At 32.6% G+C, this 27,628-nt stretch overlaps 2 protein-coding genes across 2 annotated transcripts in view; both read right to left on the bottom strand.

Annotated features, from left to right (window-relative positions):
* The window catches only part of FMRFa (FMRFamide related propeptide), a 381,043-nt gene that overhangs the window by 188,554 nt on the left and 164,861 nt on the right, over positions 1-27,628 (bottom strand). The gene's annotated exons all lie outside the window — the stretch shown is intronic.
* On the bottom strand, positions 8,895-9,368 carry LOC140435769 (uncharacterized). Its single transcript, XM_072524489.1, has one exon. It carries the CDS (start codon positions 9,366-9,368, stop codon positions 8,895-8,897), a length of 474 nt encoding a protein of 157 aa, XP_072380590.1.

The following is a 27,628-nucleotide window of genomic DNA, read 5'->3' as shown; positions in this document are numbered from 1 at the left end:
TGAGTATTAAGACAGTGAGAGTTTTCATTTATTTCCCTTGTAATCTCCAAATATTCCAATAAATCCAACTCCAAGTAGTTTTTCTTTCTACGAATGTCATGTAAAAACGATTTGGTTATTGGTTTGCTTCAACCCAATGCTTATTAATTCTCATTATTATTATTTCTACATTTTTTTGTTAAAATTTACAGCTTTTTAATGCGAATTTATTTATTTATTTGTTTATTTATCTACTAAACGTAATATTATTCAATATTTAGTTTATACATAAAAAAAGAAAAATTAGTAAAAGATTGAAAGTGAAGACACTCAATGAAGCATGAATAGCGAATGCTGTTTTTCCTGAGCTATACGGGATTCGGTTATTTTTATCATTACCTATATTTTAAGAACTCAGTTACCTTAGAGGGCATTAGTACAGCCCTGTTTATTTTGGCAGACCATAGATACCGTCATTTTCATTTAGACTGTATTGCCTGTTCAAAAACAAAATAAAATATGATGTAAGCTTTTTTCACTTGACTCCTTTAAATGTTATGATTTATTTTAATTCTAAAAAAATTGCCCTAATGCTTTATAATAAAGTACGTAATAAACATGACATATTGAATGTGTTTATATATTAGCATTTCTTCTCAATAAAAAGCATAATCCATGCATGCCTATGTTATAATTCGATAACATCTGGGTTTCGAGCGTGTATCCGCAGAAATTTGCCATCCAACACAAAATTGATCTATTACCGGAAAGTCATTTGTCTTTGATGAGATGACATGATTGACGATATGAAAATTGACGTTTCCTGATAAACATTTTAATACTTGTCATTTATCTGTAGATGTAACTACGTAAGTTATATAAACAGTGTGGAAATATAAATATATAAATAAAAAATTTACGAAACTTTTTTGACATATAAAAAATGCTATTGTCATGAAGGTGGAAATGAATGAATTTAAATCGATTTGCCATTAGAATACTAATAACAAAATTGAAATTGACAATTATGTTTACTTATATATGTTATATATATTATAAATTGAAAGCATTTGAAATGTGGACATATCGAAGAATGTTGAGAATCTTCTGGACAGACAGAATAACCAATGAAAAAATATAAATGATGTATCTTCTATATTATTATGTTGACTGACTTACTATAATAATACTGGTATTTTCCTTTACTGAGTACTGGTAAAAGACTTTGAATTAAAAATTAATCTGTGTATGGTACGGATGACAATACGGTTAATATAATTTAGGTATGTAGACAATTTTTGTGAAACTAACTTTGCAAGAATTTTGTAGTTAAAATAAGAGACTATATAAGATATGAGATGCAGAACGCAACAAACTTTTGTAAAAAATGATAGCGCAAGTAAGCATAATTTTCATTATTGGAGAAATAAAAGCCTTAATAAAACGATCGAAGCTTATATCTAGAGTTCAAATTTGTAAGTATAATGTTTATGGTAAATAATAAAACCAGGATAATTTTCTATTTAAATTTGAAGTGTGCATAAATAAGTCAGTTGATACCACTTCTTTGCGCTTTTCTTGCTTTTTTAAATTTGTATGCCCTTTTAGAACTTTTGTGCTTATTTGGTGTTTTTTACATATAATATTATTATTTTTGCATTTGACATATTTTTCTTATGATTTTATTCTTCATAACATGGTCCATAAAAGCCTGTTAAGACTATGAATTATATCCACATTTTTGTTTATCTTTTTTTGTCAATATTTTCACTTATATCTATGCACTTATATTTAGATACTTCCGCTTCCGGGACTTCCCCGTCGGCGTCGTTTTGTCTGTAGGTAAAAACCCGTTGAGACTGTATAATAATATGTTTAAATTGTTTAGCCGTTTTGTTACTTTTCATACACGCATTGTAGCAGTATTTGTGTTAAATATTTGTGAATTAAATTAAAATGCCAACGCCAAAACCTGGCTGTGGCAGTAAACTAAATAGATAAAGGAATATAAAGAGTCAACATTTGCACAAGGTTAATTATTTTGTAGAGCATTTGTGAAAGCGGTAAGTTTTATTTTACAATTTGTCCATATCCATAGGGTGTTTCCTTAATAATACGAAAATGTTAGTTGAGTTTCTTGCTTAAAAAATCTTATAAATATGTGTTCGTGTTTCTACAAAAATACAGTGTAATAATGTCGTTATTCAAATCAAAATTGGTATTTGAGTGTATTGTGACATTTAAAATTTCAATATGACCTTAGTATTGGGTTAGCTGTAGAGGGTGAGGTTTATATCTCTTTTTGTACTTTTTGCATATATTCAAATATTTTTAAATATATATATATATATATATATATATATATATATATATATATATAGAAAAGAAATTTAATCTTTGCAGATTAGTTAAATAGTAAACTCTTAAATATTGGGGAAATCTGCAAGAAAGACTCTAATGTGTATCAATTGTTTCGCCGAACGTTTTCGCCAAAGAGAATTAATTTGGCTTCTTCAGGGCTAAAAGAGAATAAATTATAATTAGCTACCATATATTATCTATTAAAACATTATTGATCTTACCGTAACTTAGAATTGTAGAGTTAGAATATTAAAAAACTTAGCTAGTAACATAGTGGTGTTTTTTGTTACTATGTGCAAAAAAAAAGTTTTTTGTAAGGTTTGAAATGTATGGTAGCTTTGAACTTGATACGTAAAGGCTTACCCAAGGTTAATCGAAAAACCCAACGGTTGGGGTTGACAACAAAGCACCCATTGAACCTCACGCCAAGTATAAGTCGAAGATACCTTACTTCTCGATTAACTAGAGGATGGAATCAAAGAACTTTCGTTCCTCCTCAAAAACGGCGGCTGGAAATCATCCTGGAACTCCAGGCAATATAAAGGATGATCGAACCGAACGACATACGTCTTTTTTAGTCTTTTTTTTTCGTTAGTTTTTGAACTAACGCTTTGGTGGTTAGCATTGCGTACTTGGACAAGTTCGTAAAAGCTATGTTGATTCTGGCGCATCTGAGTATATAAATATTATAATAGTAATGGAGTGGTAGAAACAAAATATTATAAAACTTGTTAATACTTACTGTGGGAAATCGCTATTGCGGGAGTGTGTTAGGGGTTAGTGTGTCACTAATGTCATTCCTTTTTTTTTTATTTTTGTACAACATTGCCATTAGCAAGAAAGTATCACTTATCACAGAAATGTGAAACGAAGAGTTATTGTCAAATTGGCAAAAATAACTCCCCCTGACCTGACAATATCAGTAGAGGGTGCCTTAAACAACTCCCAGAGAGTAAAACCCCACTTCTGGCAAAAATTATGAATGCATGTCTCAAAAATAGCCACTTTGCTACTCCATCGAAGGTGGCTAACACTATCATGATACCTAAACCGGGTAAACCCCATACTGATGTGGAGTCTACAGACCAAGGAAAGTCGTCGAGCTCATTTTCAAAGATAGACTTAACGACTTTCTTGAATCTCACAATATCATCCCGAAATTTCAATGTGGATTCCAATCTGGTAAATCAACTTAAACTGCATTAATAGACTTCAAATTCAAAGTCACAGAAGCTATAAACGACAATTATATCGCCATCGCTACTGTTATAGGTGTACAAAAGGCCATCGATCAACTCTGGCATGACGGGCTTATTCGAAGGCTAATTGACGAAGGCTACTACCCCTCCACTTCATAAAAATTATACATTCTTACATAATGAATCAAACTGTCGGAGTGAGAATAAGCGATTAACTATCAATCCCTTTCACTTCACGAGCTGGAGTTTTCCAAGGCTCAGTGCTAGCGCTCTTGTTGTATATAATATACAACAGCAATATCTTAAATCAAAACGTCCCAGGCACCCAACTGTATCTCTAAGCGGATGATACTGTCCTTCTTACAACCACGAACGGATATTTTCCTGAGAAAACTTTTAGAAGAGCACAAACTCTTTTAAACAGCGTCGAAGAATGGTGTATTAAGTGGAGAGTTACACTAAATGCTGCAAAAATACAAACCATTGTGTTCCTCTCTCTCTTTCTCTCTCTTTAATGGCGCTACAGCCCATTGTGTTCCGCAGCCCTAAAATATCTGTGAGAGTTGTCGTTCAATTCTCTGTGACGATCAATCCCTAAATTTGATTAGACAAAGGCTCAATAGTAGCCCGACAGCTTTCTATTTAGGTGTTATTTTTTTTACGAATACACTTAACTAGCAACCTAATCTACAGGCTACTTTAGATATAATCAGAAATCAAGCCCGCCTCCTCGTATCACTTACAGGGCAAATTGGAAAAATACACACAAAAACTCTTGTACACACTTATAAAACATTCATTCGGTCCATTATAGAATATAAGTCCAACTTATTTTGCCTCCTAAAAAAACTATTAAAAAAAAAAACTGATCGCTTCAGTGCGCACGGTTGTGCATAGCGTATGCAGAAAACCCTGGGACTTCTCATCCCGCTATCCATAATACCGCTAATGTTTCCACAATTATCGAGAGAATCAAAACTTTCAATAGGAACTTTACCTTCAGAACTATCAACGACCCCCAATCCATCACCCAAGATACCCTAAAAAGTTCCTACTCTTATATAGGTCACATAAAAATCAAGAGACCACGAGACAAAAGACTTCTCATTCCGTCCATTCAAATGCAGGCTTGCATTCACGAACTCCCGGGCAAATAGGTTTACATCCTTGAAGTTACACTGCTAGCCAAATCCTTTTCCTTACACTGGACAGGAGGAGTTTGGTTTTTTGCGATTTAACAATCTCACTACTCAGTGATACCTGTTCTTCTCTGAGAAAATAGCCGAACCTATTAAGTAGCCGAACGCCTACGAGGTCTAACCGTTAATGCAAGTGATCAATAACATGAATTTTCAGTACAATACAATACTCCTGAAGATCGACAGATCCTAAACGAGGACTCACATCTCACATCTGTTCATCCTTTTCGAAATAAAAAATCGTATTCCTCTCCCTAAAAACAAACATTGTAATAGTATGTGTGTGTGTGTGTGTTTGGTGAGTTGGCTTGGAAACTAGTCCTTTAGCCACAGAATTGTAATGTAAGATATTAGTTTTTAAATAATGTAACCAACTTTAAATTAAAAGTTACATATTAGTTCGTATACTTCTCTACTATCTAAAGAAAGTAAATGGGTGATGTTTATGGGAGTCTGAATTTTAAGTTCTGATAGTTTTGAATACAGCTGATCTGTTTCATATCTATGTTTATCGCACTTAAAAAGAATATGGTTGATGTCACATTGTGATATATTATCGCATGAGCATACCCCAGAAGGGATAATATTTAACTTAGCCAAGTGAGCTGGGAATGCACCGTGATTAGTTTTCAGTCGTGTAATTGTGGCTGTTAACTTCTTTGGCATTGCATATTTGAAAATATAGTTAACATATTGTGGCAAGGTAGGGTGGATAGTATAATATTGATTATTTGAATTCGTTGCTATGTTTTTCCATTTTTCTTTCCAATTTATAAAAATTTTGTTATAATAATGTTGTTGTAAGCCCTCCAATGTAAATATGGGAATATAGAGTCCAACATGGGTCGCATCTTTAGCAAGCTGGTCAACCAGTTCATTTCCCTCGATACCAATGTGACTTTTAACCCAAATAACTGTAATATCTTTACTATATGTTTTATTTTTAATAGCACAAAGAATATTATTTCTTTTATGTTGAATATTGTAATAGTAGTAATACGTAAGTTTTCTTTGGATCGCGGAAGGTTCGTCAAAATAAGAAATTTCACTGAACATTAAATGCGTCACCTATAGAAGTAGCGATGGACAACCATTCCTCAAATATTTAGATTTGAACTAATTGCTACACAATGCTGAGCAACATTCCAGAAATATTCGTTTACCGACTCTATCTTCTGGCCAAAGAATATAAAAAGATCCTTAACAACACGCTGCTGCCGATACATAACTATATATAAAATGCAACCGAAAAATGATTGCGCTACAGAAATGTAGAGCTGTAATGTAGATTTTTATCTCCCATATAAATGGCAGAAACTACCGACCCATCGAATTTAACATGATCACCAAATAAATTCATTCATGGTCGGAAGCTTGCACTACAGAGAGACCTCCTGGATTTGACCTTCCACGTAATACCTAGTGCACACTTAACAAGCATCGGAACAAAACTTGGTCGATATGTTGCCCAGGTGGGGTAAGCTATCAACACCAGTCTGCAGCCGCTGCGAGGTGAAATCCATCAAGTATATAACGGAGAAGTGCCACTATCTAGCTAAACAACCTCGATGTTTGAGTATAAATTAGATACGATTAAGTTATTTTTTATAGCGTCAATTTTAATTTAACTTATTTATTGTAATCTCATAAATGTGTCGAAATACCATAAGCTAAATAAAATAAAAAAATTGAGTATATTAAGTATGTTTTAGTGTTAGTCAATTTTGACAAATACATAAAAATATTTTTAAATTTTAATAAAAACAACGTTGCTTCTATTTTACATTATACTATAACGATAAGACTACCAAAAAGAATTGAAATACTATTATAAAATAGTACCTCAATCAACTATGGGAACTTATTGTCTATCCTTCGCCTAGCTCTGTCTCTCAAGTGTAAATCCGTTCTGTTTTAAACTATAAATTAAACTGAATGAAAATTTAGTTGGTAACAAATAAAACAATAAATTAACTAATCATATTGATTTAGCACAAAAGAAAATAATAATATTTAGTTTGCACAAGCAAACCCCGCCTATCTCTTTGTCAACCATTTTCCATCCACTCCTAAGTTGCATCTCTCCCAATTGCTTCCATCTTTCTCTATCTTGCGCCAATCTAATCCACTGTTTGCCTGACACTGTTCTTATGTCATCTACCCATCTTTTTTGAGGTCTTCCCATGCTTCTTGTTGTCGTCCTTGGTCTCCATTCTAGAATTCTCCGTGTCCACCTGTTGTCATTATATCGGGCTACGTGACCTGCCCAGCTCCATTTCATTTTGTAATTTCTTCCATAATATCCCTAATCTTCGTTCTACGTCTTATCTCGGTGTTTCTAATCTTGTCTCTTAGTGATATTCCAAGCATGATTCGTTCCATTGCTCTTTGCGTTGTTACTAATTTTTTAAGAGATTTTTTGGTAAGGGCTACTGTCTCCAAGCCGTAAGTACAAACTGGTAGTATGCATGTGTTATACACCTTGTTTTTTTAAGTTTACAGAAATGGAGGTGTTTTTCAAGATATATGCTAATTTGCCGAAAGCGCCCCATGCCAGTTGTGTTCTTCTTTTAATTTCAGCATCTTGATTTGGTTTTCCTAGTTTGATAACATGACCTAGATATACATAATGTTCAACATTTTCTATGGTATGATTTTGTATTGTTATATTTGTCTGGTCTCGACTCAATATTTTTGTTTTGCTGTAGTTCATTTTTAAGCCTACCGCTCCTGAAACTGCATTTCATTGTTGTAACATATCATTTAGTTCTTGGATATTATCGGCTATTAAAACTATGTCATCTGCGAATCGTAAGTGGTTTAAGTATGATTCGTCGACGTTAATACCCTTATTGTTCCATTCTAGTTTCTTAAAAAGGTCTTCTAGAGCAAGGGTAAATAGTTTGGGAGAGATGGTGTCTCCCTGTCTTACTCCCCGTTGTAGTCTTATGGGATTAGTTTTTGTGCTTTCGTCCAGCTTTATCTGCATGGTGGCATTTTCATATATGTTTTTAATTATGTTAGTGTATCTTGAATCTATACGTGCATTTTCTAGAGATTCAAGCACTGCCCATAATTTGATGGAATCGAATGCTTTATGGAAATCGACGAACGCCATATGAATTGGAACATTATACTCGGTGCATTTTTCTATCAGTGTTTTTACGGTGTGCAAGTGGTCTATGGTACTAAAATGTTTTCTGAATCCAGCCTGCTCGATAGGTTGGTAGAAATCGAGCTTATGTGTTAGGCGGTTGGTTATGATTTTAGTTAGTAATTTATACAGATGTGAGAGCAAGGATATTGGTCGGTAATTCTCGATGTTTGCTTTGTCTCCTTTCTTGAATAGTAAAATGACTTCGGAGTTGTACCATTCTTGAGGAATCTTTTCTTCATCAATTACTTAATTAAATAAAATATTTAATACCTGTTCTATTTTTCTTCCACCAATTTTCAACATTTCGACTGTTTTATCCTCTCCCGGACATTTATTCGTTTTTAGTTCATTTAGGGCCGTTCTTATTTCATAGTCGGTTATGTCCGGTATTTCTTCTGAGCCGGTGTTAATTATTGTTTGTTCATTACGTCGTTGTTGTGGTTGTGTATTTGCCGAGTATAATTTAGTGTAGAATTTTTCAATGGCCTCGCTTATTTCCTTTCTGTCTCGGACGGTGACGTTTTTCTCATTTTTTATTTCTATGATTTTACTTGTGCCGTTTGAGTTTTTTGCTTTGAGTACTTTCATACAGTTATCTTGTATTATATTTTTTATTAGATTGTTAGTATAGTTTCTATGATCGTTCCTAATTTCTTTCTTCACGTTTTTGTTTAAACTTTTGAAGCTATCCGAAGTTCGATCTGTTCTGTTTCGTCTTTCTTTTAGTAGTTTAATTGTATTAGGTTAAAGTTTAGATGTTTTGGCTGTTTTCGTGTTTGAGCATATTTTCTTAACCGGTGTTGTTACAGTTACTTTTATTTTATTGGCTAGTCCGTTTATATCCATTTGTCTCAGTGTCTCTACTGATTTTAGTCCTGTGCTTAGCTCTTTTTGGTATTGTTCTCGTTTAATAAGTTTGTTTCGTTCTACTCTCGTCTGTATTTTAATATTCTATAATATATTATATTGTAGAATATTAAGCTATATTAATAGCTTATATTATAAGCTGTATCTGCTTTTTAAAGCGATGACAAGATATATGACTCTGTTTGATACTGCACAGAACTTCGTTACTTTATAGGGAGCTCGTTTGTTTATCAGGAACGCTACGCCGCCTATGTGATGATTTTCTACGGAGTTTTTCTGGTATAGGTGGTGACCAGATTTTAAGATGGTACATACTTCTCCTGGTAAGCGAGTTTCACACAGTCCAATTATATCCCATTTGATATTTGAGAGCTCTTGTTCTAGTTCGTCGAGGTGTTCTTGGGTCCTCATAGTTCTTATATTGTAAGTGGCTATACGAAGCAATGATGGGTAGTTTTTTTTATTTGATTCAGTCGAATATCTGCCTCCCCCAGAATCCACGAGGCTGACTGATTGCTCAGTGTGAGATTCTGAGTGTTTAACTCTACTCACCTGGGGTAATTTCGTATTGATACTCGACATCTTCAACTTGGGAGGTTTTAGCATATTTAAAACGCCACGCTTACCGAGCGGGTTGGCGAGTGATTCTATACAATCCTTAAAATCAGGGGATTGTCACATCCTCCATCTACGCCGTACCGAAGGTATTCTTCTCCGCCGTGTCTGCCGTTGTGGACTTCATCCGTGACCCTGGATAAGGGACCCTAAGCAGGTACTAGTTTCCCGGGTCAGGAAACCCCTGAAATCTGCGGAGGGCAGGCAATTTATTTTCCCTGATAGGACTATCCAGAGGAGTTCTTATCCGCTGCTTATAGCTTTACGATAAAATGAAATGATACTTATAGCATCGATGGGTTGCTTGCTTCTGTATAGGATGTTGTTGCCTCCAGATTATGTGGGTAGGTCTTAGGTGTTTGCCATTTGAGTGGTCTTGAAAACAGCCGCAGTCTTAGTTGATTGGTTTTATATCTTGTTAATGCATCCTCTTATTTAATAAACTATCCCATAAACTAAAATATAACACAGCGTGTATTAGAGAGACATCAAAGAGTGTTAACTTCCTTGCCAATTATTTTACAAAATCACATTTAAACAAATAGCAGATGACAAGGATAAAGTAAAATAGAAGTATTATTAAAATTAGTTAGGTTTTGTAAGATCGAAAACGTGGCCTTGGAAGAAGTAAGGTTATGAATATTAAAAATACTGTCAGAATTATAAAATATAGGTTACAATGAAAGTACTCACCCCAAAGAGATTTCTGCATACTATAAAATTAACCTTATTTCATATGCCCTTCTTTTATAAATTTCAACTACACCAAAAAAAAAATATTCCACCACGTTAGAAAGCTTATTGGCTAAAATAGTGGGGTGTGACTACAATGAAGTATAACACAGGTGCCATAGAACATATTTTTATACTGGAATTAGCTCTTCTCTCAAAATAGCATAGAATATTTAGTCTACCGGACAGAAAGAGAGAGGAAGCCAACTATTTTTTGAATGAAAAATAGTAAAACAAGAAACTGAAGGTTAAGGAATTAATAAATTAATAAAGAAATTAAAATAAAACAATTATTTAAATATAAAACAATAAAGATGTGACGTTTATAACGTTACAATACATTTTTATTCACACTGTAGTAGATATTTGTTTAAATAGTATAAACTATTATATTGTATTATTACCCCTTTTCAGAGCTACACATATTGATCACCATGTAGTTTATATTCAATTTCTTGAAAAACCTCAGTTAAACTCTATCTCTGTTGGGGGTTGAATGTATTTTGCGCGTGTATCACCATTCATGAGAAAAATTGATATCCAAAGGCTATTGAAGTGGAGCTAATTCAATTTGTTTTTGTTCCCAAGGGGCTGCATGCAAATTATAATACAACGGTCGGGGACAAGGTTTCCTCCTGTGTTTTATATAATGAATTCAGGAAGTTAAAATATAAATACCGTTGATAAACATATATAATTACATTTATAAGTTAAACAAAAATTATACAATATTTTAGATTCTGCTGTATGTGTATTTACACTAAATACACATATTTACATTAAATAAACATATATCCGTTTTCTCTTGTTGACTTCGAATATTGGAAACAAATGGAAATAACTTTTACCGATTTCCGGTTGCTTATTATAAAAAAAGATAATAGTCCAGGCTATATCTGTTTTGAATTGGACATTTTCCACATGAATCTATTTTTTGCTGGAATCACTACTTGATGATGTACCTTGAATCAATAATCACGATATGCGCCAGTCATAAAACTTAACTGCTTAATATTTTATTTAACAAAATTTGAAAAAGATAGAAAATTTTTGCTTGTTGGCTCATATTTGAATCACTTATTTATTAAAGGATATAAGCCACAAGAATGAAGTTTTGAGAAAATTAAAAAAAAATTGTTTATATTTGAAACAAATAAAAAGGTTGTGATTTTTCCTGGAAAATGAATTATTTTATTATAAGTTTGATAATAGCATTGTATGTATATTGATTTTGGTTAATTAATAGATATTTTATTTTTTATTCTATTCATCTTATATTCGACTTATATCTTTTCACAAATGAAGGTTCCCCCAAACCAACGCGAATTATTCGTACCTGTTGCGGAAAATCGCACCGCATACGATTCGCGTCAAATTATTTCAACTATGCTAAATTGACAAGTTCAAACTCGCACGAATTTTACCTTCGTAAGAGCGATTTATGTGCGTAAATATTCGTCCGAAATTTTAGTTCGCCATCGACTGCGTTCTTGTCCGGATTCGTAGTGCGGTAGTAATTTGTTATAACGAAATGGAGAATACAGTCGAGAAACCAACTCTAAAACTATGGCCAATTGTATAGAATTTTTTTAGGGGATGAGATAAAGAAGAAATTGAGAAATTTGCGATACTTATACCAAGTATATAGGAACCAGCAAAACCAAAACTTGGCAGGCGGCAAATTCTACGAAAAAATGGTTATGGGCAGATCAGATGGAAGCATTCAAACCATTCTTAACTTTTGCAAAAACTAAATCTAACTTTAGCAAAGTCCGAGTACCAGACTATACAGAATTGAGGAAATGTAGAGTCTTTTGAGAATGAAATTGGCAGAACACAATCATTTAGTTCACAAAACACTCAATCAAATAATTCAGGAACATCGAACACTGATATCATTCAGGTTCAACCCTCAGCAGTTACACCAAGATCAAGTAGTGGTCCTAGATTTACTTTTGAGCGTAAAACTCCCATTACCACCAAAGCAAACAGAAAACGTAATTCTTAACCATCTACATCTGTGAAAGAAATGATAACTCATTTTAAAGGCAAAAAAAGTCACTTTTGATGCAATCGATCAACTTTTTTGGCTCACGCCTGTGCGATAAAAACTTTCTCTCCTAGAAGACAAATAGAAATGAAAATTACGCAAGTCGTCATAGAACAAGAGCTTCTTCAACTAGAGGAATGTTCTACAAATCAATCTAGATCTGCAAGTGCAGATACTTATCCAAATGTCTCTTCCGTTTAAACAGATTACACCGAGATAAAAGAAGAAAATGGTTTTATTAACCTTAACAGCAAGGAAGATTATGTTAGCTATCAATCAGCCTCACTGCAGGATCCGTCCTCTGCTTCAAACTACCTCCACTACTCCACTCATTTAACACGTACAACATATAAATCAATTTTTTTCCTAAATATAAAGGCTGATGCTATGACTCAATGTTTTGAAGAGAAACGAATTTTATTATTATATGTTGAGTAAATTACATTTAATATTTTTTAAAATAGTTTATTATTTTTCTTGTTCCCACCTCAATGTAATGACCAATCGCTCTCCAGGAGAAATTGCTTCTTGATAATTTATGTCTGATTTTCGTATATCAATGTCTATAAGATGCAAAAGTTCATCGAAAAAATTTATTGGCATTCTAAAATAAATATAGATATTTTTTTCATCTCTTCGTAATTCTGGCATTAATGCAAGAAATTCGCCATATTCTCCTTTTTGTACATAGGTTGATATCGTGAACCCATTTTCTTCTTTTCCTATAAAGTTGTAATCATAAAATGATCAATGTCGGTATTCTCAGAAAAAGCTAGTAACTACTTTACCTAAAATTTTCATCTTCTAGTGCAAACATTGCAAGTGCTTCTTCTTCATCTGATGAGGAAAACATTTTTTTAACAATTGAAATTGATAATCCATAATATAATGTTATTTGTTTTTTCACTTAACGTTTCCGATACTGGACGTGACTAATATGATGCGAATATATTCGTTTTTGGTATGGGGTCATTCACGATTCCGCTATGAATTCCGGTGCGATTTTTCCGTCATGAATCCGCTACGAATTAATTCGCATTGGTTTGGGGGAACCTTTAATTAACAAACAAAATATCTAAACTATTATTTTTTGCCGTATTGGTTCAAATTAACAAAAAAGAAACGTTAATTGAAAAACTTTATTACCAGTCATTAACAAATAAAATATTTTAACCTAAAAAAACAAACATTAAGCAGTTTTATACAAGATACCCATACCAGTACTTTCCACTTTAGTGGTTGGCCAACCAATTATTTCCTCATAAAATTCTTGATAATTTTCAGGAAGACACCTAGTTATCTTTTGAATATAGTTGATTTTCTTAATCTTAATTGTAATTTTTTTCATAGGATAAGCTCTTTTCTTTGAAAGTTTAACTTTTTTGGTGTTCTGACATTTTAAAACAAAGGAACTAGTTAGTGCTCCATCGATAAACTCCAATACTTCAACAAGTTCTTTTTTGCATGATTGTAGCTGAACTCCATAAAACGAAACTGCGAATGACTTCTTTTGTGAACGTTGTATAGATTTAGCGGAAGTTTTAACAGAAAGGCACGTCTTTTTCTAATATTTGGACTACCAATTTTTAAAATACAAAACGTCGTTAGTTCTAACCATTTGTACAGTGAATTTCTGCCTCTTTGCAGAACTACAGATTGCTTCACAAACTTCCATTAATATATACAGCGTATCTATGCCATTGAGTTTGCGTTTACCAAGCTGAAGTCCCGATCGCATGGTAAAAAAGAGTGGCCACGTGTGGGCCACAACATTTCTGGTCAACATTCCTGTGTCAGTAAGCACAAGGCAAAATCAGATCATAACATTGTTTTTATTTTGGTTACCACAGCCGTCACTATAGAGGTGAAGTTCTTTTACTGTGGTAGGTATGTTTTGCTTCAAATAGTTGAAAATAAAAGAACAAAATTCATTTGAACCTTTTTTAACCACACCTTCATGGTAAAGAAAAAACTGGGCACTGTTGTCTTTCAAGTTATAAATACTGAATGGACATACTGATATCTGACGTAAATAAAAAATGTTTTGAACTAAAATCGACGGTAATAAAATGTTTTGCATATAATCGAAGCAAAGTCCAATAACGCTGTCATTTTCTTTGCACACTTTTTTTTTGTGTTTTAAATGCTATGATAAAATTTTTTAGAGCGTCTTTTATGCACCGTAAGTTCAGCTAAGCTAAGCTCTTTTAGCTGTTTCATTCAAAGAAAACCTTGTGCATTTAATATTAAGTTCTTTACATTGGCAGCATGAATCGACTTGCGGTCGCCCAAATTTATAGTCAAAATACTCTTTAAAAATAGTATAATATGTTGAATATTTGACATTAACTTTGGCATGCTTCTCTTTGAATAAGGAATGCCTAATTTTTACATTAAGCTTTGCGTCTAGATATTGATATTCTTTGGATGAATACTGACTTTGTTTGACAGGAAATAAAGAAATGTGCTCACGTACAATATGCATAATATTTCCAGGAACAGTTTTTCTATTATTCTGTAGACCTCTCAAATCTTTAGGAGATTTTCCGAGATGCAAAAGAGCTTGCAAGCGCTGTACTGCTTTAGAACTTATGCCGTGTAAATTTACAAATGTATGTTTACAAACTTTGCGTCGCTCTGTGTTAACCAACACAAAATAATCAAAAGATTCTTTGTGATGCTTCTTCTTTACGGGGCCGTATTTTCTTAATAACTTTTGACTCTATTAAACCTTGCAGATAAATATTTTGTTCATTTTTTGTTGAAAAAGAATATAATTTTTTCATTATCTAAATTTTATCTGCTGCGCTTATCTTCTCAAAACATTTTGCACCTTCAATAAAATAAAATTGTTCCATAAACTACAAAAATTATAAAAACATTTGAAACTTACGTGCAAGATTTTTCAATGGCCTCTCCTGGAACCATGTGTCACTGGTAATTTTTATATGGTTGTCCCAACAACCGATTTTTCTTAATATTAAAAGTTTTATACTCTCTGGGTTTTTAACTCCCTTCTTTCTCTTTTTTGTAATCTCAGTATCACTCATATTAAATCAAATATGTAGTGTTTTACACAACAATCTCCGAAATATCAAAGTATTTGTCTATAAACAACAACAAAACAACCTGATTGTCATTTATCACCAAGCAAAATCGCTGTGTCCATGACACTACTAGCACCAGTTAAAGATCAGCGGCAAATTTATGAAACGATATAAGTCAATGACTTATATCGTTTCATATATAGATGACATATTCTGTTGGCTGCCTACCTATCAAAAATACTAAAGACTTATATTCTTTCATGACTAAACGTTAGATAATAGTATTGAAAACAAATGTTCGTTATAATCTCAATTTACATAAAGTAGTGACTTATATTCTTTCATAAATAAGCGATTCATTTTTGCGTGTAACTCGAGTGAAATTACTTGTACAAGAAAAACTGTTTTTTAATTTTACGTAATATTTAACTAGCTAGAAATTATCAATTTAATATTTTTTGTTTAAAAAATAGCAATAATTGGTAAAAAAACTCAGTTTTCTTTTAACTTTTTTCGACCTCTTACGCATAATATGCAGCCTTCATATTCTGTCTAGTGCACTTCAGACGTGCACTAAATTTCACTATGATCGGTTTAATAGTTTTGATTTAATAGGTTTAAAATTTAAAGCGGGTAACTAATCCTCTTTGACGTCTTCTTCGGTACTTTCATGGTCTCAGTCTCCCGAGCCCCAATACACTGGTAAACTGATTACTAACCAATGCATTACTGCTACCTAGAACAGAGGACGGTTTATTTATCATTTACCATCGATGGTAACGTGGGTTTAGGATTTCTGACATAAGGATTTAGATTGACGGATGGAGCGCACGGTATTTTCTTTATGAGAGGTCACTTATGAGAGAAGGTAACCGTATGCCATCCTCTGTGTTATTTAGACAATTTGGCTTTTTTTGAATTTCTATGGCTTTTCGTATAATTTTTGGTTTATAGAAGCGGATGGGGCTATGGTTTTGGAGTTTTTAAAATCAATTTTGTAACCTATATAAAAATGGTATTGACCTAGAGCTGAAATTAAATCGGAATTGCGAACAGAAATGAAATGTCTATAATTCCTATGTTAGATTCTACGATTTGTTTGGCACAGACCAAGGAGAGTCTGCACAAGAAATTTTATAAATATTGTGTTAATTATTTGGAATTTTGTCTTTAACTGATCGGACAAGAGATAAAAAATTTTGTTGGAGGATAAATAGTGTCTTTGTTGCTCTTGATTAAAGAATTTTGTCGATATTGTCAGTGACACCTTTGATGTAAGGAAGAAAAGCTTTTGTATAATGAGGGTCTGAGTCTTTGTGTTGAGTTTGAGTGTGGGAGATTGATGTCTGTTAATACTTCATTAATGTAATTTTCGCGGTAACCGTTTTGGACGAGAGCTTGTCTTAAATTAAAGAGCTCAGGGGTCTACTTGCATGATCTCAAAGGCGTAGTGATCTGAACAGAATTTTATTACTGACTGAATTAATTTGTTAAGGTAAATGATTAGCGTTGACATAGAAGTAACGGTTGGTATGAGTGGGTTTTCAATAACCAGAGTGATGTAAACCTTGGGATTGGCTTTTCTTTATGATACCGTCGAGAAACGGTAGGGATGAATCAGTTTTCATCATCATCGTGAAGAGGATACGATACTAGGATGTATACCATTCAGATTGGTTTGAAAACACACCAAATCATCCATGTTATGGGGCCAAATGACGAATGTATCGTCAACATATCGTAGCCAACATGTGGATGTGAGCATTTATGTGCGGTTCTCTTAGTCTACCATAAATATATTGGCAATTACTGAAGATAGTTAGAAGCCCATTGGAGACAATTATCCAAGAAGCCATAGAAATTGAAAAAAGGCCAAATTGTCTCAATAGAAGAGATGACGGCATACGGTTACCTACTAATCAAAATTCTACTATCAGAAATATTCGCGCTAACCCCAGCGTTAATTTCCGCGCCTATCCTCATACTAACCCGCACGCCAACTTCCACCCAAACCACATCACCATCAACAGTATAAATAAATCGTCCTCTGTTCGCTGTAGCAGTAATGTATTGGTTAGTGATCAGTGTAGTAGTTTTTGGGGGCTCGGGAAACTAAGACCTCGGAAGCCCTAAAGAAGACATCAAAGAGGATGTTGAAAATTCGGAGCAATGGTAATCGACTCGGTTCAACCCGGAATACTGTTGAGTTTAATAATAATTCTTATAATAGTATTAATCTTAGCCCTAGGATTTATACATATATATATATATATATATATATATATATATATATAATATATATATATATATATATATATATATATATATATATATATATCTATATATGTATATACAAATTTTGGTTTTTTGAAAAAAAAATTTTTACAAATTTTGATAGAAAAAATTCTACCTTTTTAATATAATTAACATTTAAAAATAATTTATTTTAGCAGTTTTATAATAAATTTGATGAACGGAAGGGAATGCCTGGCATTTTGAAGAAACTCTTGGTTTTTATGGTTTCTGGTGAGTATATATATATATATATAATATATATATATATATATTATATATATATATATATATATATATATATATATATAATATATATATATATATATATATATCTAGTTCTCTTATCAACATATGTATAAAAATATATATCAAAAATAGTTACTGCAAGCTAATCTGAATTTCCGTTTTAAACAAATTTTCTGGTATGTATAAGCCATTGTTTTTTTTATACAAAAGTATTAAAATAAATATAGTAAGTCTCCTATTACAAACTTTTATTCTTTTAAATTAAGTACATTATATTTTAGGTAGATGAAAAAGTCTAAATTACTTATTTAATACCCATTATCTTACAAAATGATAATAACGGGTAATTAACGCCGCTTTAGTTATGTTAATCTCCTCTGTAATGACTTTAGTAAACTCCCAATTTTCATCAACGGAAAATTTTCCTTAAGTATAATACACTTGTAAACTTTAAACCCAATTTAAAATCTAAAATCAGTGACATTCCGTTCAAGTATCAAAATTTAATTCTTGTGTATAGTTTTTATGTTAAAATTATTAACTAAACTTCTATACATTTTTTAATTTTGCTGATTAAGTGAGATATATTGTAGTTTTAAGACACAGGGATACTAGTATATTCCACAGTAGTTATACTAAGACTTCTAAACAACTTATTTTATGATTATCATATTTAAAAATTTAGATAGTTACTTAAGATAACCGCTTTGAGTGTAACTGCCTTGTACGAGGTAGGTAAATTGAGAAATCTACTCCTCGAAATGAGCATACTAGATATCAGTATGTATTATGGAAGTGCGAAAGTAGATCACTAAATACTAGAAATTACGAAACAGATGGATATCCGGAAACCAACCAACCAACCATAGCAGGAAGCTCTTAAAAGAACAAAGAAACAAGAAATAATAATAATTATTTTTAAATATAAATAATATTTTTAAATTCGAATAAAGCAATTTTATTATTTATTTATTAATTTTATAGATTTAAAAGTTTAGGTTTACGTATTGTATAACGGACTCTCCTCGTGGCTTAAATGGACTCTTTCAAATGTTTACTGTGACGTCTATTTCGTAAAAAGTAATATTTAATACATTGTATACTGTGTGATATATGTGAAAGACCCTGTATATCTGACCATATTCTTTTAACTGTGACTATGCCAATGTTTACAAATTATTTTACCTGTGATTGTGCGATTAGGAACCATGTTGATATATTTTTATTTAAATATTTATTAATACCTAGTTTTATTGCAGTTTAGAATCTAATTTATTTGCCAGAAATTTCACAAAAACAGAGACGATTTCAGAGCTAAAGTTGAACAATGAATATAGTAGAAAACAAAGCTCATTTATTAGGAAAAATAAGTTTCAGAAAAACAGTTTTTAATTAAAATACAACATTTTCAAACAGTAACAAAACTTGATCTGGATTAAATTGCAAGAATTTATTTAACTTTTCGATTTACTTCGTAAGAAAGTAAAGTTTTATTTTGTTTAGAAAGTTCACAGAGATTACGTATTTGCTTAGTTGTTCAAAAAGGTTCTTTAAAAATGAAAAAGCTTTATTTATAGAAAAATAAAAATGTAATTATTATTACTAAATAATTCAAATATATTGTTTTATTTAGAATTGTTTTTAAAACACAGCAATTAAGGTAATATTTGTTTACTTAATATGTTGCTCACAATTTAACCTACAATATTTTTTACTACAATTATTTGTTATATTTTATATAATACATAGTATATGGACATCATGACTTTGTAAACTACTTGTGTGGTTTAATCAGTCTTCGTTGTCCCTCTTCAGAGTTGCGGTAAATGAAATTATGATAGCCAGTATGATAACCAATTTTTAGTAATAGATATGGTACGTAAAGAAAAAGAAGAATGTTATAAGTATTATACTATGGATTTCTTGTGGCATAAGGATACACAAAAATTTATAGTTTCAAATTAATTTAAAAAAAATTAAACATTGTATTAGAAAAATATATAGGTAAACACGAGAATATAATTATTCTTATAATACAGTATATATATATATATATATATATATATATATATATATATATATATTGGAAGATCATTTTACTAGCCGCTGACAAAGAAAAAGTCAAAATAATGAAACAATACGGATTAACTCGTCTGAAAATCATCCGGCCAATTACAAAGTATACAAAATATTACAGAAGAAAATGTTCCCAACTATTCGAGAAAAATGTTTACCAAACCCAGCAAACATAAAATCAGGAACAAGTTACGGCAATATAGGAAAACAAATAATCAACGCGTAAACTAACAAAACATCCAGCAAGCCACCATGTTGCAACCTCAAATTCAACCACCTCTACAACTACCTGTATGGACAAAATGTTAAACATCCTAATGACTCGTATCAGCAAACGAAATTTTTAAAAATCTAAAGATTCGAGTCTAGAACGCCAACCGATTAAGTGAAGGATTCGACTTCGAGCGTTCAACGAAGTAACACCTAATTACCTTAATCGCACCTAGTTTTTGTGGTTTTGTTTAAAAACATTGAAAGCTAAAAGTGTAGTAAAGTGTAAATTATTGACAATAATTATTTATTGTTGATACTTTTGGTCATTAACTGTAAGTAATTTAATTTATTTAATTACATCGAGTTATTATCAATGATTTCGTATTGGTGCGAGGACCGTACTCAGGTTCCGTAGATCAACATGAATCAAGCTTCATCATCAAATGTTTTTTCACAACAAGAAATCCCCAAAAATGATACTACTGCACCAAAGCGATATTCAACAGTTTTAAATGAACCTACCAAGATATTTCCTTCCAAAAAACAAGCAATTGTAGTAAATACAATTCCAAATTCAAAAATCGAGGATTACCTGAATGCTGTAGCCAACTTAGTTGACCCCAAAAATATACTTGCAATATCCAGAATTGTTAATGATCGTATATGCATCTACTTCACTTCGGAAAATATTGTTCAAAAATTTTTGGAAACAGACAATGGGATAATAATTGTAAACCAACATCGTATCCAAGCTAGAAAACTAATTACTCCAAACGAAAAACTAATTATTTTTAATGTATCTCCTTCTATACCACATAACGTAATAGAAAATGAACTCAAAAAGATAGGAATCTATCAAATAACTTAATAACCAATAGATTTTTTACGGATCGGAACATCAAATCCTAGTTTTAGACATATCATTAGTTTTCGACGTTTTACTTATATAGCCCCTACAAATCTTGAAGATATCCCCGATTCAATACTAATTCACCATGATCAATCGAACTATCGAATATTTCTCTCACTAGAAAAACAAACGTGCTTTATTTGTAAACAAACTGATCATTTAGCATCTCGATGCCCAAATCATAATAATCAATCCACCGACGACAATACAACACACATTTCTCAATCACAATGTGACCAGACTGTTAGTTCACAACAAAATACAACTCAAACAACAGTACATTCTCCCGTACTTACCAAACAAATCAGTAATCCACAACCTACTGAAACCACCACTTCACCCACACCAAAAAATCTACCTCTTTCAATAACTTCCAAACAATGGAGACGGTACCGGATAAAATAAATGAAACTAAAATAAAAACTCAAACAAAAGTACAAACACCTAAAAGTAATGCTTCTGAACCTGGTAAAATAAATAAAACTATAAATGAAACTCAAACAGAAGCTCAAACACCTAAAAGAAATGCTTCTGATATAGCAAATTTTCCCGAACCGGAGGGTGGAAATCCTTTTAAAGAACCCAATAAAAAACACAAAAGAACAAAAACAGACGTCCAAACCCACCATAACTTAGCTGAAGATCTTACTAACTGTACAGTTGATTTTTTCCAAAACAAGTCAAACAGTAGCTGTTTAAGTCAAGAAGAGATAATAGATTTACTTGAAAACACCCATGGAGCTGCAGATCCGCTTAGTATTGCTAAAACATACACGGAAGATATCTAAGGGTTAATAGATCTCCTAAAAAAACTTCACCCAGTGCTATCACAAAGATACTTGAAAACACGATGTACAAGACTAAGGAAGAAACTTTGTAAACTACAGGATGACTATTCCTCTACAGATTGCAGTGATACACCTATTAATTAAAAATTCAACTCCATAATTCAGTGGAATCTGAATGGGTTTTACACCCGTACAGAAGAATTTAAATTACTAATGTCCAAATTCATACCGTCCATAATATGTCTACAAGAGACACACTTTAAACAGCAGAAATTTTACAAACTAAAAAACTACACATATATTAAAAATAGACTTATTGCAAACCAGGCTAGTGGAGGGACAGCTATTTATGTACATAACCAATATGATTCCGAAATAATTGATTTAAATACACAATTAGAGGCTACAGCAATAACTTTGAAAGGACCTCAAAAAATAAACATCTGCAATATATACATTCCTCCTGGTACTGATCCTTCAGTTCGCGAACTATTAGACCTTTTTAATCAAATTCCTCAACCACGAATTATTTTAGGTGGCTTCAATGCACATCATGTTCTATGGGGATCAAATAAATCCGATAGTTTAGGGCGTAAAATCGAACAAATTTTAACTAACCTTAATCTCAACTTACTTAATGATGGTAGTTTTACAAGATTTAATGTCTCTACAGGTGGCAGTTCAGCAATTGATTTAACTTTATGTGACCCAGTTTTACAACCAGGACTGTCTTGGCAAGTCACATCTCATCTACATGGAAGTGACCACTTCCCAATATTAATAACGAATAACAATACAGCTCCCTCTTCCGCTCCGTCTAATAAATGGCATCTAAAGAATGCCGACTGGTCTTTATATTCTTCTTTAATATCTCGATCTATATCAGAGCTAACTCCTTCTAGTGATGACCGTGCAAATATTAATTCTATAGTTTCCAGTTTTATTCAGCTTATAACAACAGCTGCAGAATTGTCCGTAGGTTTTATAAATTTCCCAAAAAAACATCCTCCAGTCCCTTGGTGGAACCAGGAATGTAAGATGGCAATCAGAGAGTCAAAAAGAACTTTTTACAAATTTAAAAAATTCCCCACACTCCAAAACCAACTTGAATTTAAGCAAAAGCGAGCCTACTGTAGATATATATTAAAGAAAAGCAGAAAAGAAGCATGGAAAGCGTATGTCTCGTCCTTAAATTCATCTACTCCTATTTCCGAAGTTTGGCAAATGATTAATAAAATGAATGGAAAAAAATCCTTCAATACAATCCATCATCTAGAACATAACAATCTTACTTGCTCGACGAAAGAACAAATAACTGCTATACTTGCTGATACGTATCAAAGACACTTCAGCAATGACATTATCTCTACAAATTCCATAATACACAAACAAAATTTAGAGAACACTTATATAGATTTAGAAGATCATACAAATTCTCCTCTTAACGTCGAACTCTCAATGGACGAGTTACTATATTCATTAAACTGTACAAAAGATACCAGTCCTGGACCAGATAACATTCCAGTTGCCTTTTTAAAATCATTACCCGAAGAAGGCAAACAATACCTTCTAAAAATTTACAATTTTATCTGGACAAAAAATGTGTTTCCTGATAGTTGGTACCAGTCAATTATTATTCCAATCCTTAAGCAGGGAAGAAGAAAATCAGACCCGGAGTCTTATCGACCGATCTCGCTAACATGTTCGATATGTAAAATTCTGGAAAAAATAGTAAGCAATAGACTACTGTGGTATCTAGAAGACAAACAACTTCTTACCCCTATTCAAAGTGGTTTCAGGAAATCAAGGTCTACTTTAGATAATCTAGTTGATATAGAATCCGAAATTCACGAAGCATTTGGATGCAATAAAGAGTGTTTAGCAGTTTTCTTTGACATAACCCATGCGTATGATACAATTTGGAGATCCGACATATTACAAAACTTATCCAGATGGTCAATCAAAGGTAACATCCTTAAGTTTATAAAAAATTTTCTAATATTTCGTGAGTTTAAAGTTCGTGTAGATAATGTTTGTTCGGAGCCAACAACACAAATTAATGGTATCCCACAAGGATCTACACTAAGCGTAGTATTGTTCCTTATTGCGATTAATGATATCTCTAAATCCTTTAGTTCATTAGTTAAAGCACGCTCATATGCTGATGATCTCGTCATATTTTCTCGAGGGAAAAATGTTCTAACACTTACCAGATATATACAAGCCGCTATCAATCAACTAGAAAATTGGTCAGACAGATGTGGTCTACAGATATCTCCAAACAAAACAAAAGCAATTTTCTTTAGCAAAAGCCCAAAAAACATTATACTACCACCTAATCTCACCTTATACTCGTTACCTATTACTTATGTTGAATCAACTACCTTCCTAGGAATGAAACTAGATCAGAGGTTAACCTGGAAAGATCATATTTTTCATCTTCGACAAACAACTCAAAATGGTCTAAATTTATTGAAAAGCATATCTCACAAGCAATGGGGTGCTGATTTAAAACCCCCAAAAACTGTCTATAGAACTCTAATTCGTTCTAAACTAGATTATGGCGCAGTTGCTTATAATTCAGCCAAAGCATCAATACCTTAATTACTAGACCCAATACACAATACAGCACTAAGAATAGCACTGGGAGCTCATCATACTAGCCCAATTGAAAGTTTATATTGTGAATCAAGTGAACCGTCCCTTCAACTAAGAAGAAACTACCTCAGCCTTGTGTATGCTGCTAAATTGTCAGCCAATCCACATATACCGACATTTAAAAACACGTTTGCTGACAGATTCACTTCAACATTTAACACCTCACAAAGATTAAGTCCCCCGTTTTATATTCGGATCCAAAATTACAAAATAGTTTAAACATACATTTTCCTGAGATATACAATGTAACTAACCTTAATCATCAACCTCCTTGGAGAATACAGGTGCCTATTTGTGATACAAGTCTTACTATCAATAACAAATATGACACACCACGTAGTATATTTAAAAAGAAAGCAGCAGAGAAATTAAACTGCTCTCATAACTGCCTCATTTTTACAGACGCGTCTAAATCTGACAATGGGGTAGGGGCTTCTTTTACAACTTTACACCAACACTACTCCTTCTCACTTTCCCTACGATCAACCATATTTTCCGCAGAACTTCTTGCCATTTTGCAAGCAATAACATTTGTAAATAATAAAAACATACAAAACCATTTAATAATAACTGACTCTTTAAGTGCTCTCAGCTCTATGAAACAGTTATACACAAACCATCCCAATCTATTGCTTATAAAGTCAGAACTAATGAGATGTCAAGAAAACGACCGATTGGTTAAATTCCTTTGGGTTCCGTCACACTGTGGTATAACTGGAAACGAAAAAGCTGATCAGTTGGCCAGGGAAGCAGCAGAGAATCCACAATCAACATTATTCACTAAATGCGTTTATAGCGACCTGAAGCAATATTTTAGAAACAAAATAAGCGAGGAATGGCAACTACACTGGAACAATTCAGAGACATCCATGAAAAACATTAAGCAAGAGGTAGCTGTATACAAACTCCCATTCAAGCGACGAGACCAAGTATGCATCTCTAGATTACGTATAGGCCATACGAAGTTAACACACGATTACCTTCTAAGTAAAGAACAAATTCCCATGTGCTACAGTTGTGATTGTGTAACTTCAGTGGACCATGTGCTAGTGGACTGCCCTTTGTACACCCTAGAACGACTTCAAGCTGGATTACCCACTTCATCCAAAGAGTGCTTAAACGGCTTCAATAATGACAAAACTATAAACTTTTTACAAAATGCAAGACTTCTTCACAAAATATAGTGTAACATATTAACATTTATGTAATTTATTGTACCATGCTAATAACCCCTAGTGGTTGAAGCAATTTTGTAAATAACAAAAAAAAAACGACAACCGATTGACAAACCATAATCAAGAAATAAAAGCATTTATTTCCTCACACAACATTCACGTTATGCTGTTTTCTGAGGCACACCTGACAAATAAAAGTTATTTTGAACGTTCAAAATTATTAAACCTACTCTACTATATATCCACAAGACAAAGCTCATAGTGGGACTCCAATAATAGTAAGAAATATTATAATATTATAAGTCATCATGAAGCAAACAAAAATAGAGAGTTTAACACACCCCAGTATTAATAAAACACTGGCATGGACAACTGATCTTATCTGCTGTTTATTTCCCACCAAACAAACCAATATAGGAAAATGACTTTACCACCTACTTTAAAATACTTTGACCAAAGTCCATCGCCGCTGGCAACTTCAATTCTAAGCATTATAGGTAGGGATCAAGGTTTATAACCACATGTGAGCAAACTGTACTCAAAAGTACCGTGATAAATAAGCTTAGCCCTTATTGATCCGCAGATCAACCCACCCACTGACCCAATGATAGGCGAAAAATACTGGATCTCCTTGACTTCTGAGTCATAAGACATTAACCAACATATTGACAAATGGAAAAATATTTAATGAATTGGTCTCTGAGTCAATCAACTTGAACCTGACACTTAAATTCACAAAGAATGTTTATAATGCAATACAACACCTAACTACGTCAATCCAAAAGCTGCTAGGAAGTCAAGTTGAAGTATGTAATTTTCGTATATAATATCACAAGAGAGAAAATTTTTCCGGCAATATATTTTTAACTGGTATGAAAGTTTATTGCCTGGCAATTTTCGCGTTTTAAATTTTGACAGTTAAATCATAAATAATAATCCTAATTTCGTTAAAAGCGGTTAATCCAAACCAAAGTTATAGGTATTTATCCAAAAATACTTTCCCACTCTCCCCCACCCTTTATTAAAAAAAATAAAAAAAAGTACTTAAACAACTTTGTGCAAAATTTAGGCCTCTTTCTAGTTTACTTATTTAATACTTGGTATAATTGGGCATATTTCCCAAAAACCTGGTTATCAAAGTTTTCTTCACAGGTTACGCCCCCTAGCGGTTCTTCACTTGGCCACTTTTACTAAGGAATTTTTTCTCCTCAAGTTATAACATGAATAGTTTCTGATATATAGAAGAAAGATCGGTTTATTGGACCACTTGTTATAATTATTATAAGCTATAGCAGTTTGCTCATTATTTTTTACCAAAGCCTGACTTTGTGTATTATTGACCTGTAGCATTTGGGAACTCGAAGGTGTAGCTTCATTTGTTGTTCTGAGATTTTCGATTAACTTTTGGTGGTAACTGGAATCCAGCTGCAGATATGGTTTTAGAGAGCTTGTATTTGAGTAACCCGTTAATTTAATTAACTCCTGTTCAGAAACACCTTACTTGAACAACGCTAACACAGCTGAAGATCGATGATAATGGTTTGTTATTTTATGTTTTTTTGTGTCTATTAAAATTTTTTTGGCTGACAATTTTGTCCACTCAGATACGGTGTTGATTCCAAGTAGACAGTTTTTGGACCAAGATCCATCCTTACAGTTAATTGGGCTGAACGGTAAGAAAGAGTCTGAGAGAGTCAAGCAAATTCAAATGAGAAGAGCTAAAAAAACTTTTTTTGTGCTCCATCGGAGTTTTTCTCGTCGTAGCCTATCCTATCCTATTTTTATTAGTTCTTCAGTGCATAATGCTTTTGAACTAAGTTTTCTTTTTTATTGAATATTATTAAGCTACCTTCGCTTGGTATATCTGGCCAATCTTGCACATTTAAAAGATATATCTGTGAAAGGGTCGATTTTTATGCTGTACTTCGTCAAATATTTTTCTTGTGCCATTTTTGCTGTAATATTCCACATTGACTTTATAGACGACTCTTTATAGTCTTCGCCATTGCCTTTTTTCATATTAAATGAGTTAAAGGAGAGTTAACTCCAAAAATTGGATCC

The sequence above is a fragment of the Diabrotica undecimpunctata genome, chromosome 3 (assembly GCF_040954645.1).
Source record: "Diabrotica undecimpunctata isolate CICGRU chromosome 3, icDiaUnde3, whole genome shotgun sequence".
Lineage (NCBI taxonomy): Eukaryota > Metazoa > Arthropoda > Insecta > Coleoptera > Chrysomelidae > Diabrotica > Diabrotica undecimpunctata.
This window is presented reverse-complemented; position numbering and strand designations above follow the sequence as displayed.